The sequence below is a fragment of the Saccostrea cucullata genome, unplaced genomic scaffold, assembly GCF_032062105.1.
Source record: "Saccostrea cucullata isolate Sc308-1 unplaced genomic scaffold, CSIRO_AGI_Scuc_v1 ctg75, whole genome shotgun sequence".
Lineage (NCBI taxonomy): Eukaryota > Metazoa > Mollusca > Bivalvia > Ostreida > Ostreidae > Saccostrea > Saccostrea cuccullata.
This window is the reverse complement of record NW_026940114.1, coordinates 354650-369732: the sequence shown is the minus strand read 5'-3', so window position 1 is coordinate 369732 and position 15083 is coordinate 354650. Positions and strand designations below refer to the sequence as shown.

At 32.5% G+C, this 15083-nt stretch overlaps 1 protein-coding gene across 1 annotated transcript; it reads left to right on the top strand.

Annotated features, from left to right (window-relative positions):
• Nucleotides 1-785: 785 nt before the first annotated feature.
• On the top strand, nt 786-13464 carry LOC134254824 (acetyl-coenzyme A synthetase 2-like, mitochondrial). The gene is given in 13 exon segments (XM_062737355.1): nt 786-1313; nt 6962-7058; nt 7426-7625; nt 7778-7950; nt 8352-8504; nt 8938-9106; nt 10233-10292; nt 10406-10662; nt 10884-11010; nt 11098-11225; nt 11648-11711; nt 12534-12655; nt 12846-13464. Coding segments are annotated over 13 exon segments (2049 nt in total). The 5' UTR covers nt 786-988; the 3' UTR covers nt 13020-13464.
• The last annotated feature ends 1619 nt before the right edge of the window (nt 13465-15083 follow it).

Below are 15083 nucleotides of genomic sequence, written 5' to 3'. Positions count from 1 at the left end.
TAAAATTCTTAAAATAATTTTCCTTTAAAAGTACATAGACTGTAAGTTCCAGTACAGAATCATCAAATATTATGAATAATTCCACCAATAATTTATTATCACATGCAAGCATGTTTTACATGATGCTATCAATATGCTTCATTTGTATATGCCTTTATTTCTTTCTAAAAAATTCACTATATATTTTTTCAAATATTTTTTTTCTAATATCTACATTAAGATTATATAACTTAAGATTATCAAGCAATTAATTAAATCACACATTTACATGTAAATCAGGTCAATCGGCATTATCAGGGCATTCAGAAATCAGGACATTATACCCGTTGCAAACTTCAAAAGCGATTTCCAACAATATACAATAGATAATTAAGCCCACACTGAATTAAACTACTTTTATATATGATCCTTAAAAGGTATAAAATCAAATTGTAAATTTTAAGTTTTGCTAAGTTGGGTTTATTAGAAGTTTTTATACTATCAGGTCATCAGGTCATTATACCCTAAAATCAGGACATTATACCCCTGTCAATTTTCCCTGTCAAATAAAACTTAATAAAAATATTTTATTTAGCATTTTCTTCATGATTCTTATAGAAAATAATGATATTAACAATTTCCATTAAAAATAACATTGTTTATGCACATAAAAACTCTTTATTTCAGTATACATATGTAATCAGGTCAATCAGGGCATTATACTATCAGGGCATTATACCTTTCCTTCAAATCATGTGACCGCAGCCTTATCATGTGATCTACTTTCGCTTTGGAAAAAACAATGTCAAGTGCGTAAAATCATAAAAATGTACTAAAAACTTTGTCAACTTTTTTTGACATGTTTAACATTGTACCCTGTTATTAATACGTAATTTTAAGACATTGGATTACATGGATTTTTAGTCTGTAACAGTAATTTATATATATGGTCAAAAAGTCACGTGACTGAAGTTATCGCTGTCCAGTTTGCAGAGGTAGTGAAACTCAAATGGCTTGCACAAAGAAGTACAGATTTCTTTTGAGCAAATATTTTGTACGTCCTTACAGTGCAAAAGATATCGCGAGGACAGCAGCATGCATCCACTGGCTGCAGCAACGACAGCTGACAACGAAATTCCCCGAATTTCAGAATGACCAAAACCTGCGGGGTCATGACCAAATTTATAACTTCAGCTTGGAGAATCCCGATAGGTTTTGGAGCACTCTCGCCAGATCTCGATTACAATGGGCTAGGGATTTTGAAACTGTTAAGGACTGTGATATTAGAAAGGGGCATATACGATGGTTTTTGGGAGGCCAGCTGAATGCATCAGGTAATTGGCACAAAATTACAATATTAACGCCGCAAAGGGGCTTAGACACAGAATAGAGGTTTAAATAATTATATTTTCAGTATTATATCACGACTAACGTGTTGCCAGAGTATTTCACATTGAATTATTATGAAAATGTGTTAATTAAGAATTTTTATGTCACCTTCACTTCATAATAATCTGAAATTGAATCTGATAAAAAATTGTAAATTAAAGGGCAATATGCAACTATGTTCAGGTCCCTTCAAGGGTTTTGAATAACATGAAAATTGCAGGGTAAACAAAGATATAAGTAAACTATGCAATTGATAAAAATTATGGAGTTCACAAATTACTATTAGAAAGTAGGAAAAGAATTAAGGGGTCAACAGTAATTAATAATAAATGTCATAAATTCACACAGGGATGAAAGGTTAAGAGCTAACAGTACTTAATTCATACTTTAAACAATGCTTGTAATGCTACCTTTTATGGATATCATTATCTTTATTAACTCGATCATAATCACAAATCATGGCCAATTTATGTATGATCCTCTCCAATTTTGGCCGGTAGGAAAGGGCTATGAACAAACTCTGGACCATAGCTTGAAAAGATGGTTAAAATTGTTAGTCTGAACAATTCCCAGTAGGGTAAAATTGCAATTGGTTGCCAATATGGCACAGTGGTTAGAGCATCTGCTCTTAAATCGCGGATTAAGGAGCTGATCCTTATGTTGCATGTTCAAATCCCACTGTATAAAATCAATCAATCAATCAAATCCCACTGGGGGACTTGGAGACTGATCTTTCGAATGCGAATATATAAACTGAGATTCCACAAACAAACAATATTCCAGTTGCCTCACATTTACTCTTACATAGAGTTTTCACTACCAGAATTGATGCTACAGCTAGGCTTAAGATGATGCACATATTAATTTTATCCATGTTTTAATACGGAGAGCAAACTTAGCATGCATTCTTATATAGATATCTCTATGATGTTGCATAACAGAAATGAATTAAGGTATAAATGTTGACGTGGGATGTTGCTTGTGACATTATTTTACAAACATTCCAATTTCTATTTAGGAAGTTTTGTTCAGTACCTAACTATTACCTTAAATAAGTTTATAATTTTCATAGATGTCAATGCAGATGATCAAGTGCGAATAAGTACTGGTATACATGTGCATAAATTTTCATCATATATATGTTAAACTAGAGGTAGTGTGAGCAATGAGCTCACTAAATGATACATCCCACCTCCCATAGGAGTTTAATGGCAGTGTCCATGTTTTGCTTTGGTAAACCCAAAATATGTGTTGAATCAAAAAGTAAAATAGGAGGTGCACAATGGCAATATGTAATAAAGATTCTGTGAAAGTTTCATCAAAGAACTATATGCGGTATATTGCATATATTTGCCCCCACAAAAGTCAAATTTTGAAAACTTCCTGAAATGTGCTGAATTCAATAAATTGTATGAGAAATACAAATTAACAGAAAATATTATAGTGTCAAAGCAGTGTATTCACAGTTTTTGTTTTTATGACGTCACAAACTAGTCTGATTTATATCCTTTTTTCAGAAAGAGGACAAAATGGACAAAATTTCAACAATTTTATCTTTTAAATTTATAGAGCGCAAGTTTGTTCAGGAACAATATTGACATATTTCATTGATATTATCATTCTACACATTATATCAAAATATTGATCCTGAACACACATGCACTCGGTGACTTTTACTCAAAATATCGACGAAATATGTACATTTTTCTGTAAAATTCATAAAAAACGAAAATATACGTCATGTTTGTGACGTCATTACGTACATATGGCGTCATTACTTATGAAAATATTCAGTGCTTTGAAGTCAACATGTACTCCCCTGTTCAAGAACTTAATTAAATATATCTCCATCAAAGTTTGATTTGGGGGGCAAATATTGGTTATTACCGAATAAAGTTCTTTCATTCAGTGATATGAAAGGTGTTGCGGATAAGAGATGGGTACCCCAAAGCGTAACAGACAGACGGATGGATGTATGGACAGCTAGACGGACATACCATATACCCTCCCGCTTTTCAAGCAGGGGTTATAATTAGGCAATATTATATTGGCTTAAAAATAACATTTTGAGCAGTAAAAAATAATCATTTTTTCCAGCCCTATTAATCAAATAGTGATAACCTAGCTGATACAAGTGCATAGTATAAATTTTCATATAACATTTACTTGTAGAATTATAGTTTCTGTTTAACAAATTTTACGTGAATTACAAAGTTTATAAATTTTATGAATTAGACTTTGAGCCTGAATATTTAAATACCAGAAAATACTGGTAATGGGTTATATTTTTTTAATACTTCCTAGTGATTTATCTAAGCTTAGACTGTGTACTTTGATCCTAGACTAGCTTGTCCTTATAAACATGATAAATAATAAAAGAATTTTTTTTAAATCACCTAATTCAGTCAGGTGATTTATCAATGTTTTTTGTTATGCATATAAATTTCTCCTCACTTATTTCAGCAATCTAAAGTAGTGTACATTCATGCTTGTTCATGTTTTGCCCCTCGTGCATAAATCACCTCATAGGGAATTCAACATTTCATTAGATACGGCCAAACCATGGACTGAGAAAAAAAGAGATATTCTATGATTCGATCAAGAGAACAAGATTAAATTAGAACATGAAGAAAATGCTTGAGTTTAAATAAAGGGTTTATATAATACAGTTGAACTTCGGTATCTCAAACTCTGATATCTCGAATACCATGGATATATCAAAGTGATTTGGAAGTCCATACCGTATTCTTTAAGTATTTTACCTTCGATATCTCGAAATCTCAGATATCTCTCAGTTTTTTTCTCAGTCCCATCAGGTTCAAGATAACATTTTGACTGTATATTTTTTTCAAAATTTTAATATTTTAGTTTGATTGTTTAAAACATGTTCATGAGTGTCAAAACCTCCTATTTACACATCAGCGCATTTATTTTTAGCTCTACTGGTCAGAGACCAGAAGAGCTTATGCGATAGTAATGCGTCCGGCGTCCGTCCGTCTGTCTGTCTGTAAACAATATTTCAAAACGCTACTCCTCCTACAATTTAAGTCTGATTCCAATATTACTTGGCACACAAGTAGACTACACTAAGATACATAGAATAGTGCATCGATTTTTGATTTCGATGAACGGTGTTGCCATGGTTACTAAAAATAGAATTTTCTGTGAAATTCCTTAAAAACGCTACTCCTTCTACAGTTTTGGTCTGATTTCAATATAACTTGGCACACAAGTAGACTACACTAAGATACATAGAATAGTGCATCGGTTTTTGATTTCGATGACCTACATTTTATGTTGCCATAGTTACTAAAAATAGAATTTTCTGTGAAATTCCTTTAAAACGCTACTCCTTCTACAGTTTTGGTCTGATTTCAATATAACTTGGCACACAAGTAGACTACACTAAGATACATAGAATAGTGCATCAGTTTTTGATTTCGATGAACGGTGTTGCCATGGTTACTAAAAATAGAATTTTCTGTGAAATTCCTTAAAAACGCTACTCCTTCTACAGGTTTGGTCTGATTTCAATTTAACTTGGCACACAAGTAGACTACACTAAGATACATAAAATAGTGCATCAGTTTTTGATTTCGATGAACGGTGTTGCCATGGTTACTAAAAATAGAATTTTCTGTGAAATTCCTTAAAAACGCTACTCCTTCTACAGTTTTGGTCTGATTTCAATATAACTTGGCACACAAGTAGACTACACTAAGATACATGGAATAGTGCATCGGTTTTTGATTTCGATGAACGGTGTTGCCATAGTTACTAAAAATAGAATTTTCTGTGAAATTCCTTTAAAACGCTACTCCTTCTACAGTTTTGGTCTGATTTCAATTTAACTTGGCACACAAGTAGACTACAGTAAGATACATAGAATAGTGCATTGATTTTTGATTTCGATGAACGGTGTTGCCATGGTTACTAAAAATAGAATTTTCTGTGAAATTCCTTAAAAACGCTACTCCTTCTACAGTTTTGGTCTGATTTCAATTTAACTTGGCACACAAGTAGACTACACTAAGATACAAAGAATAGTGCATCGGTTTTTGATTTCGGTGAACGGTGTTGCCATGGTTACTAAAAATAGAATTTTCTGTGAAATTCCTTTAAAACGCTACTCCTTCTACAGTTTTGGTCTGATTTCAATTTAACTTGGCACACAAGTAGACTACAGTAAGATACATAGAATAGTGCATCGGTTTTTGATTTCGATGAACGGTGTTGCCATGGTTACTAAAAATAGAATTTTCTGTGAAATTCCTTAAAAACGCTACTCCTTCTACAGCTTTGGTCTGATTTCAGTATAACGTGGCACACAAGTAGACTACACTAAGATACAAAGTGCATCGGTTTTTAATTTCGATGAACGATGTTGCCATGGTTACTAAAAATAGAATTTTCTGTGAAATTCCTTTGAAATGCTACTCCTTCTACAGTTTTGGTCTGATTTCAATTTAACTTGGCACACAAGTAGACTACACTAAGATACATAGAATAGTGCATCGGTTTTTGATTTCGATGAACGGTGTTGCCATGGTTACTAGAAATAGAATTTTCCGTTAAATTCCTTTAAAACGCTACTCCTTCTACAGTTTTAGTTTGATTTCAAAATAAGTTGGCACACAAGTAGACTACACAAAGAAACTTAAAATAGTGCAATGGTTTTTGATAAGTACAAACCAGTAGAGCTACAGTCTCGACAGAGACTTCTGGTTTTTGAAGTTTTAACTTTCTACTATGTTTTTCATGCAAACTTTTTATGCGCCCGGATCGATAGATCCGAGGCATATATTGTTTTTGTCCTGTCTGTCTTTTTGTCTGTTTGTTTGTTTGTCTGTTTGTCTGCAAACTTTATCCATCGCCATAACTTTTGAACCACGAAAGATAGAGACTTTATATTAAGTAAGCATACTCCACTTATTAAGCTCTTTCAAATGACAACAAGGTCAATGACCTTGTGATCTTGACTGTGGCCTATATGCTAAAAATAGCTTTTTTTCTCCAAATTTTAACCTTCACCATAACTTTTGAACCATGAAAGATAGAAACTTCATATTTGATAAGCTTACTCCACTAATCAAGTTCTTTCAAATGACACCAAGGTCAATGACCTTGTGATCTTGACTGTGACCTATATGCTAAAAATAGCTTTTTTCACCTTTGTTGCCGCCGGGCACATAGTGTTTCAAAAACACATCTTGTTAACCTAAGTTTTATTTGTTCTTTTAATTTTCTGTTTTAAAGGAATATAAATTCTTTATTACAAACTCATCGAAACTTGTATTAAGCAGCTTTAATCTTATTTTATATGTTATATCTGTGCTTAATTAATTCTTATAGTCTTATTAGCTTTTTATGACTGGTAAATTTTGAATATACATTTGTATATGTTATTCTTAGTTAGAGTTATTGTTTTTAATTTGGATTTCGATTTGTATCACTGTATTGTATTGCTATATCTTGTTTGTTGTAAAGCACTTTTGAACATTTCCATGAAAAAAGGGCTATATAAATCTGGTAAAATAAAAAATAAAATAAATAATCAAATTATCAAAGTCAATGTGAAATATGACTTTTTCAGTGAATTGTGTTGATCGGCATCTTGACAGTCTTGGAGATTCTGATGCTTTGATTTGGGAGAAAGACGAGCCAGGCACAGAGGAGCATGTCACATACAAGTTAGTATCGATTACGGAAATAGTCACATACAAGTTAGTATCGATTATGGAAATGGTCACATACAAGTTAGTATCGAATACAGAAATAGTCACATACAAGATAGTATCGAATACGGAAATAGATCATCTGTCAGTCTCCAGTACTGAAATACTTTCACTGTCAGTCTTGAGAACCAAAATAGTTTTACTGTCAGTCTTTAGTTCTTAAATAGATCTTTTGTCAGTCTTGAGCTAGGAAATAGATTCACTGTCAGCATGGTCAGTCTTGAGTTCTGAAATAGATTCTCTGTCAATCTTGAGTTGAGTTAAACGTATATTCAGTGCTGAAAGTCTTTATATTCACAATTTTTTTTCTCATTTCCAACAGGCAACTATCGCAAATGGTGAACAGAATCGCCAACATGCTGAAGAACCATGGAGTGAAGAAAGGAGACAGAGTTGCCATCTATCTGCCCACCTCCCCTGTTGCCATCGCGGCCATGTTGGCATGTGCCAGGATAGGGGCAGTCCACAGTGTTGTGTTTGCAGGATTCAGTGCTGAGGCATTGGCAGGCAGAATCCTGGATGGTAGATTTTGCTTACTGATTTGCTTACTTCTATCCTGAAATGGAAACCTTTAATGTCGGTTTAATAACCTGCTTCAGTTTTGTTAAGGTAACTTTTTTCTTTGATAGTGATATGATCTGTTAATTTGTACTCTTGTCATTTATTCCTTTTAGCCGATGCAGAGACAGTGATCACTGCAGATGAGGGTGTACGTGGAGGTCGATCCATTCCGCTAAAGAAAACTGTGGATGAAGCGGTATCTCAGTGTCCCTGTGTCAAACGAGTGTTTGTTTATCAGCGGACAGGAAATGGATCATTAGGCAAGAATGACTTCTCCTTGGACGAAGTATGTATTCTGATTGATATATAACAATTTATTTGTATGCTATAAAATCAATTATTATCATGGGGCCTTCATCTGAGGAAAAAATACTGGTTTTTAGTGATCTGATTTCATGGTTGAAAAGGCAGACTGAATTTATAGTTATAAAAGTTTTAATTTATTTGATACAGGTATTGATATTGAACAATTATCCCCTAAAATAAAAGAATCTTTACTTTTTGTATACCCTTTAATTCTAATTTAGAATAACATAAGTTTGTAATAGATTATTTCCAGCTTTACTGGACAGGAATTATGAAACAATTATTTAAACTGTGAAAGTCAAACTATGCATGTTGTGCTGAAATGTACTCACAATGTGAGTACAAATAAATACATAAAATGCAGATTTGTTTTCTCCTCAGGAAATGGCCAAGGAGTCAGATATTTGTGAGCCAGAGAAAATGGAGAGTGAAGATTACTTGTTTATGTTGTACACCTCAGGGTCAACAGGAAAACCCAAAGGCATTGCCCATTCCACTGCTGGGTACCTGTTGTATGCTCTGATGACTCAGAAGGTAACTTTCTAACTGTACCTTATATCATTGCTCCCCTCACTCTTTACACAAAAACATTAATACATTTACTGGAACAGGTAAATGTTTATAACTGAATGCATGAGATGACCTGGGTCTCACTAGTTTTAAGCATTTATCACATTTGAACTTAATATTCACCCATTATACCAATATACAGAGTGTATAGAGCTTGTTGAACGATTTCATTGAAATTTAGATTTTGAGCACATAACTATTTTCTCTGTACTGAAATTAACTTTATTTTGAAAGCATGCATATATTTTACTACAGATTTGGGGAGAGATTTGGGTGTGTGGCAGACATTGTATAAAATGATTGACTTTGTTTTGCCTCATGTATTTGACTACAAAGTTGGAGAGAGATTTGGGTGTGTGGCAGACATTGTATAAAATGATTGACTTTGTTTTGACAGCATGTATTTGACTACAAAGTTGGAGAGAGATTTGGGTGTGTGGCAGACATTGGCTGGATCACCGGACACAGTTACGTGGTGTATGGACCGCTACTTAATGGAGCCACCACAGTCCTCTTTGAAAGTACCCCAATTTACCCTGATGCAGGTCAGTGAAAATGGGCAAAAAGTAAATAAAAATGACATTATACAGTTGATATTTTATGACAGTGTAAACTTCATGTATTGGTTCCATCTTCACTTAGTAGTGTTGTTATGATAGATGCCGGCTATCAAAAAATTGTCGCTGAAGGCAGCACATTGGCGACAATTGATAGAAAATTTTAAAATCAATTCACTAAAAATTTTTAAAACAGATTGGTTTATCTTTAAAATTTATCAAAGGACAATCCTATATTTCAGTTATTTCAATTGTACAAAATGTTTTTTAATCCAAATTGTTGTCTAATCCGGCAAATATCTCTGGAACCAGTGATGGTCAGATTAGACAAGTTTTACTGTATATTCAAATGCCATGTGTTTTCGCACTGATTTCCCAAGAACGTTTTTCCATATAAAATTCTCTTTATAACGCCAAATTCGCAGATACCCTGTTTTCACAACAAACGTCCATTTTTAAGTGTCAATTATCTCGAGAGACAGGTGCATGTGGTCAGTGAAGCGCGGCTAATTGGTTGACGCAATCCCTGTTTTAAAGCATTCAAAGCCAGTCAAGGTTCATGCAATTAAGTAAATTAAATTAACAATAATTTTAACATGAACTGTTAGAATAATTTTGTTTTCTGTTTAATAAAATAATTTATAAGTCAACGCTTCGCCACGAAAGCGGTCGTTGTAAATTAAAGTACGCCGATAACGATATTATTTTGATGATCTCTGCTTTTAAAACAATGCAAAGTTTGCTTAAAAAATAATTATAAGTCAGAAATTGTGAGTTTCATTAACAATGATTTCATAAACAATGAATTTATTCAGGAAGCTATTTTGGATGTGGCTATATATCACGACGGGCATTTTTTTTTCAAAACGTACATGCATACACATTTACTTGTCTTAATTTCAACTGTATATTGTTTTATTGTATTAAAAAAATTACTTGAAGTATTTTCAAATTTAGAAATATGTTTATATATACATGTACATGTGATAATAAGAATAGAAACGCTAAATGGTATTTCTAAGAACGATAACTCTGTGTCTTATTTCCTAAAAGATGGAAAATTCAATTCATCGCCAAATTCGTTATACCGCCATGATCTCTAAATTACAAAAGTATATATGTGTTACTTAACAAGTTACAAGTGTGAATATGTACCTGGCCCCCACAGCTCTACAAATACTGATATGTTCTAGGATGTGGTAAGAAATTGATTATATTGATATTTTCTTGCTTCTTATTTTATTAAGTCTCTTACTAATTAAAAAAGAACCTCTGGTTAATTTAAATATTTACATGCATATGGATATTGCTTTTATGTCAAAACATATTCATTGTCTATATTTCTCCTAATTTTTTCAGTTGGGGAGCCACTGAACCATGAAGCCTTTGAGTGGTACCGCGATGTGGTGGGGGAGGGGAGATGTGATGTGGTGGACACGTGGTGGCAGACAGAGACCGGTGGAATCTGCATCACGCCCCGCCCCTCAGAGGCGGGGGCCCCAATCCTGGCAGCCATGCCAATGAGGCCTTTTTATGGAATTGCTCCTGTACTATTGGATCAGAATGTAGGATATATTTGTACACCAGTGTTTACATGAATTTTTGTATTGTTTAAGTTTCTTCCTGCTTAAATTGTTAAACACTATATTTTGTGAAAATTTAAGAGAGATAATTTATTCCATTAGGGAGTACTGAACTAACAATCTGATGTTTTCCTGTAATTCTTTTGCTAATTGTCCTCTGATGTTATAATCATTAAGTTAACAAACATTTTTGTAATAACTAGGGAAAAGAAGTAGCTGGCAATGATGCTAAAGGTGCCCTGTGTATCAAGTCAGTGTGGCCAGGAATGGCCCGGACAATTTATGGTGACCACAAGCGATTTCTGGACACCTATTATAATCCATACCCAGGTATCATGATTACCCATAATTCCCCCTGTACATTCCCTATACATTCTTCCTTTCTCTTTTTTTATCATTATTTATTGCTATTTATAGGATATTACTTCAGTGGAGATGGAGCCAGGAGAACAGCTGATGGGCACTATCAGATAACAGGACGGATGGACGATGTTCTGAATATTAGCGGACACAGGCTGGGTACAGCTGAAATTGAGGATGTATTGGTATGTTTAATGACTCGAGGTGCTGTTTAATTAATTTTTAAGTTTTTGTGTTCCTCCTTGATGCAAAGGTATTTATTATCTTTATGTCCATTCTTCCCATAACTGTTTGTTCATCACACTTCTGTTTCAAAGAAAACTTTTAAAGATATTTTCGTATTACTGGTACACTGTTACAAAGGGAAAAATGACATGCATTATTTCCTGACTTTGACCTTCCTTATGACTTAACCTTACTATTAGTTTCTTACTTATTGCATTTAGCACAATTAGGAAGAAACTGCTCATAAAAAAATTTTCAGTATTTTAATCACAAGCTCTTTTTGCTCCATATAGACTTGGTCAGATTACTAGTATGTTATATGAGTCAGAGAAGCTGTTTATTTTGCTGTGTTTTAATTTTAAAACTCTTCATTTCTATAAAGGATGACCAGGAAGAAATAGCAGAATCAGCTGTTGTAGGGTATCCTCATGACGTCAAGGGAGAAGGCAAGTAGTCAAAGGGAAATAATTCAAATAAGACCTGCCTACCCTTCCGCTTTTGGCGTAATTTTTCCACTTTTAACCACGAAATTCCATTACGCCACTGATATTAATTTTATGCTTTTGATATTTTGGTTTAAAATTCTTTATGATTTAGAGTTAAATGAGTTTTGTATGAAAATTTTTGTGTTAGTAGTTACAAGCAAACTGGTACGGCGAAGATTCGAAAGAAGACGAGAGGGCACTACTTACGTTAACTATTGAATGATATTGCAATAAGGACAGCAATTTTTATGCTCAACTTAGTTTATTTTAACATTGCTATAGAGAAATGCGAGTGTTAAAAAGATGTAGTACAAGGTTATAATGAACGATTTGTGTAAACTTGCAAACGCAAGCCTGCAATTAAATGACTTGATACAAATTGACCAAAGTCTTCATTAAGGATGTAGGGTTGAATTGAGTTTGATATAGGATATTGGAATTTTACATTTTTTGCCAAAAGATGATTCGAAAAAGAAAATTTTATGCCATCTTTGCTTAGTAATGTACAATGTTGGTTGTTTGAAAGAAATAAAGTACATGAATAATAGTAAAAACAACAAATGAGGAAAACATGATTGATTACGCTTTTACCTCTAAAATTCCACCAAAAATTTACGGAAATTACACCCTTGCAATGAAAAGGGTAGGCAGGTCTGAAATAAGGCTAAGATCAAAATCTAGAGTGGAGAATATTCCATCATAAGAATTTGTTGTAACGATTGCAATATAATTGTTTTGTATATTTTTGTGTTTGTGAATGTGAGGTAGTGTTTTTCGTTTTAGGTATTTATGCGTTTGTGGTTCTGAAGGGTGAGTCTCACAAGGCTGATGACAAGTTAGCGGAGGAAATGAGAGTCATGGTGAAGACCAGGATTTCTTCATTCGCACAGCCAGATAAAATTCTGGTAGATATTCTCCGGTGTTAAAAATAATTATTTGGGTATATATAATACGAAGGTCAATATCTACAAGTATTTATTCAGAAGTAGGACTTTGAAATATGATTTGATTCAATTGTCACTCTAGGACTTATGAGCTTGATTATATACTGTTAGTTATTTCGATATCCATTCAATCATAAAAAATGAATTTCAGTTCACTCCTGGGCTTCCTAAGACAAGATCTGGTAAGATCATGAGGAGAATACTGAGGAAGATCGCGGCAGATAAACCTGACGAGCTCGGAGACACTTCCACGCTGTTTGATCCATCTATTGTCGATGCCATCGTAAACAAACATCAAACTGTCTACGGAACAAAGAAGGACTGAGTGGCCCTTAATAGTGGGTTAAATACAGACTGTGGATATTCTCAGTTATGTAGAGGCCTTTATTAATCTTTGAATGATTTTTACAATTTATTGATAATTGTTGTAGATTAGCATGTTTTAGAAAAATCAGTATTAAAACAGGGATCTGATGATTTATATATTCTTTAGGCTGTGGTTGGAACTCTTTTTTATTCAATGTTATTTAAATGTAGGCTACATGATTGATATAGCAACTTCTTTTTTTTTATATTATATATATCATTTCGTACAGCACAATTTTTTTTTATAAAACTGTCTTATGAATCTAAGAGGTTAAATGTTTGATTGATTGATTGAAACCTGGTTTTGGATGAGATAGATGCAATATTTTTTTTACATCCAATTTTTGATAAAACTGTCTTATGAATCTTAGACGTTAAATGTTTGATTGATTGAAACCTGGTTTAATTTGCATAAGATATTTTTTTTTTTACATCTTGATTGCTTTTAAAAATAAATGAAATGATAGTTTTATGCATTCAAAATGCTTTCTATAGTGCATATCCAAGATAAATGTATATGTTTGTGGCCATTATTTAAACAAATTAAATCACAATGGGAAATTTTTCTTGTATGAAAATGGAAAATTTTGTATACCGGTAATGCAAAAAAATGTTAAATAGAGGGTGGTTTATGCTACCAGTAAAAAAAATGCCAATCAAAGCATGCAATACAATAAAACTTCATGAAAGCAAACATAGTTATTTACAAATTTGTGCTTACAATAAAGTTACATGTATATGTAATCATCCACTGCTTGAAAAAAAGAGCAAATAAGTGGACATAACCAAAACTGAAAGTAACCAAGCAAATTCTGCTGTCCTTGACAATCCCTATAATTGGTTTACTTATACATTTATTTGGAATACAGTATTTTTTTTTAAACTATGCATGCTCTTCCTGTTCCTTGGAATATGATAAATTCGTTGAAAAACAGCTTTAATTTTCTATATTTGAAAGTATTAATTATTGTCACCATTTCAATGCATCAGTCTATGTACTTGAACATGTATAATTTTTTTATGAAACTTATATGTTATTTTGAAATAATTTTCTAAGAGTTCTTTATATTATTTAATATTGTAATACTGAGTGCTAATGAAGAAAAGAATTTCCTTAAATATTTTTGAAATTTTCTGCCACCATAAATTTTTATACAACACATGTTCATTAATTATCAAATTTTTATGTAGTTAATTGTTATAGTTTGTTAGAAATCCTTATAAGATTTGTTACTGTTAAATCAGAAGTCATTGATTGATAAATTTACACTTGTATATATATTAAAGTTTAAATTTTGTTTTTATAAAAATAGTCATATAGAAAATTTTCTGTTAAATAGCAAAACAATGTTTTTATTGTTTTTACAGCATGCACCCCTGATATCAGTGTGTAATGAATGTTTTTTATTCAAGACCTTGTTTTTTATGTAGTTAATTGTTATAGTTTGTTAGAAATCCTTATAAGATTTGTTACTATTAAATCAGAAGTCACTGATTGATAAATTTACACTTGTAATGAATTTTGTTTTTAAAAATGATTATAGAGCAAGATTATTGTAATGAATGTTTTGTATTCAAGACCTTGTTTTCTTAGTCCATGTGACGATCGTTTTTAAAATTAAGCAAGATTATGGATTAGACATCCAGATTAGTCAAGTTTTACTGTTTATGCTGAAGGTCTCTTACAGGAAGAATTTTGTATTCATGGACTTTTTTGTGGATCGCTTGCATGCTTTTTCTGCCTGTTAGTTTAAGGTGCTGCTTGTTAAATGATTTTTTATAACAAGAACAAAATGTTTATTTTCCACAATGTATTCAAGCTACACTTTTGAAATTTTTGTTGATATAGATTTTAGTGAAACTGTTAAAGCTTTGTATTTTTTTTTTTTTACACATGTGGTAAAATACTTGTCAGATAAAGGTGCCTGTAAAAGTTGTACTAGTTGTCTTATGGTAGTCTTTTATTAATTTGAAATAAAACGAACAGCATTACTTTATATTACCAAATTAGACATCTCAGTGT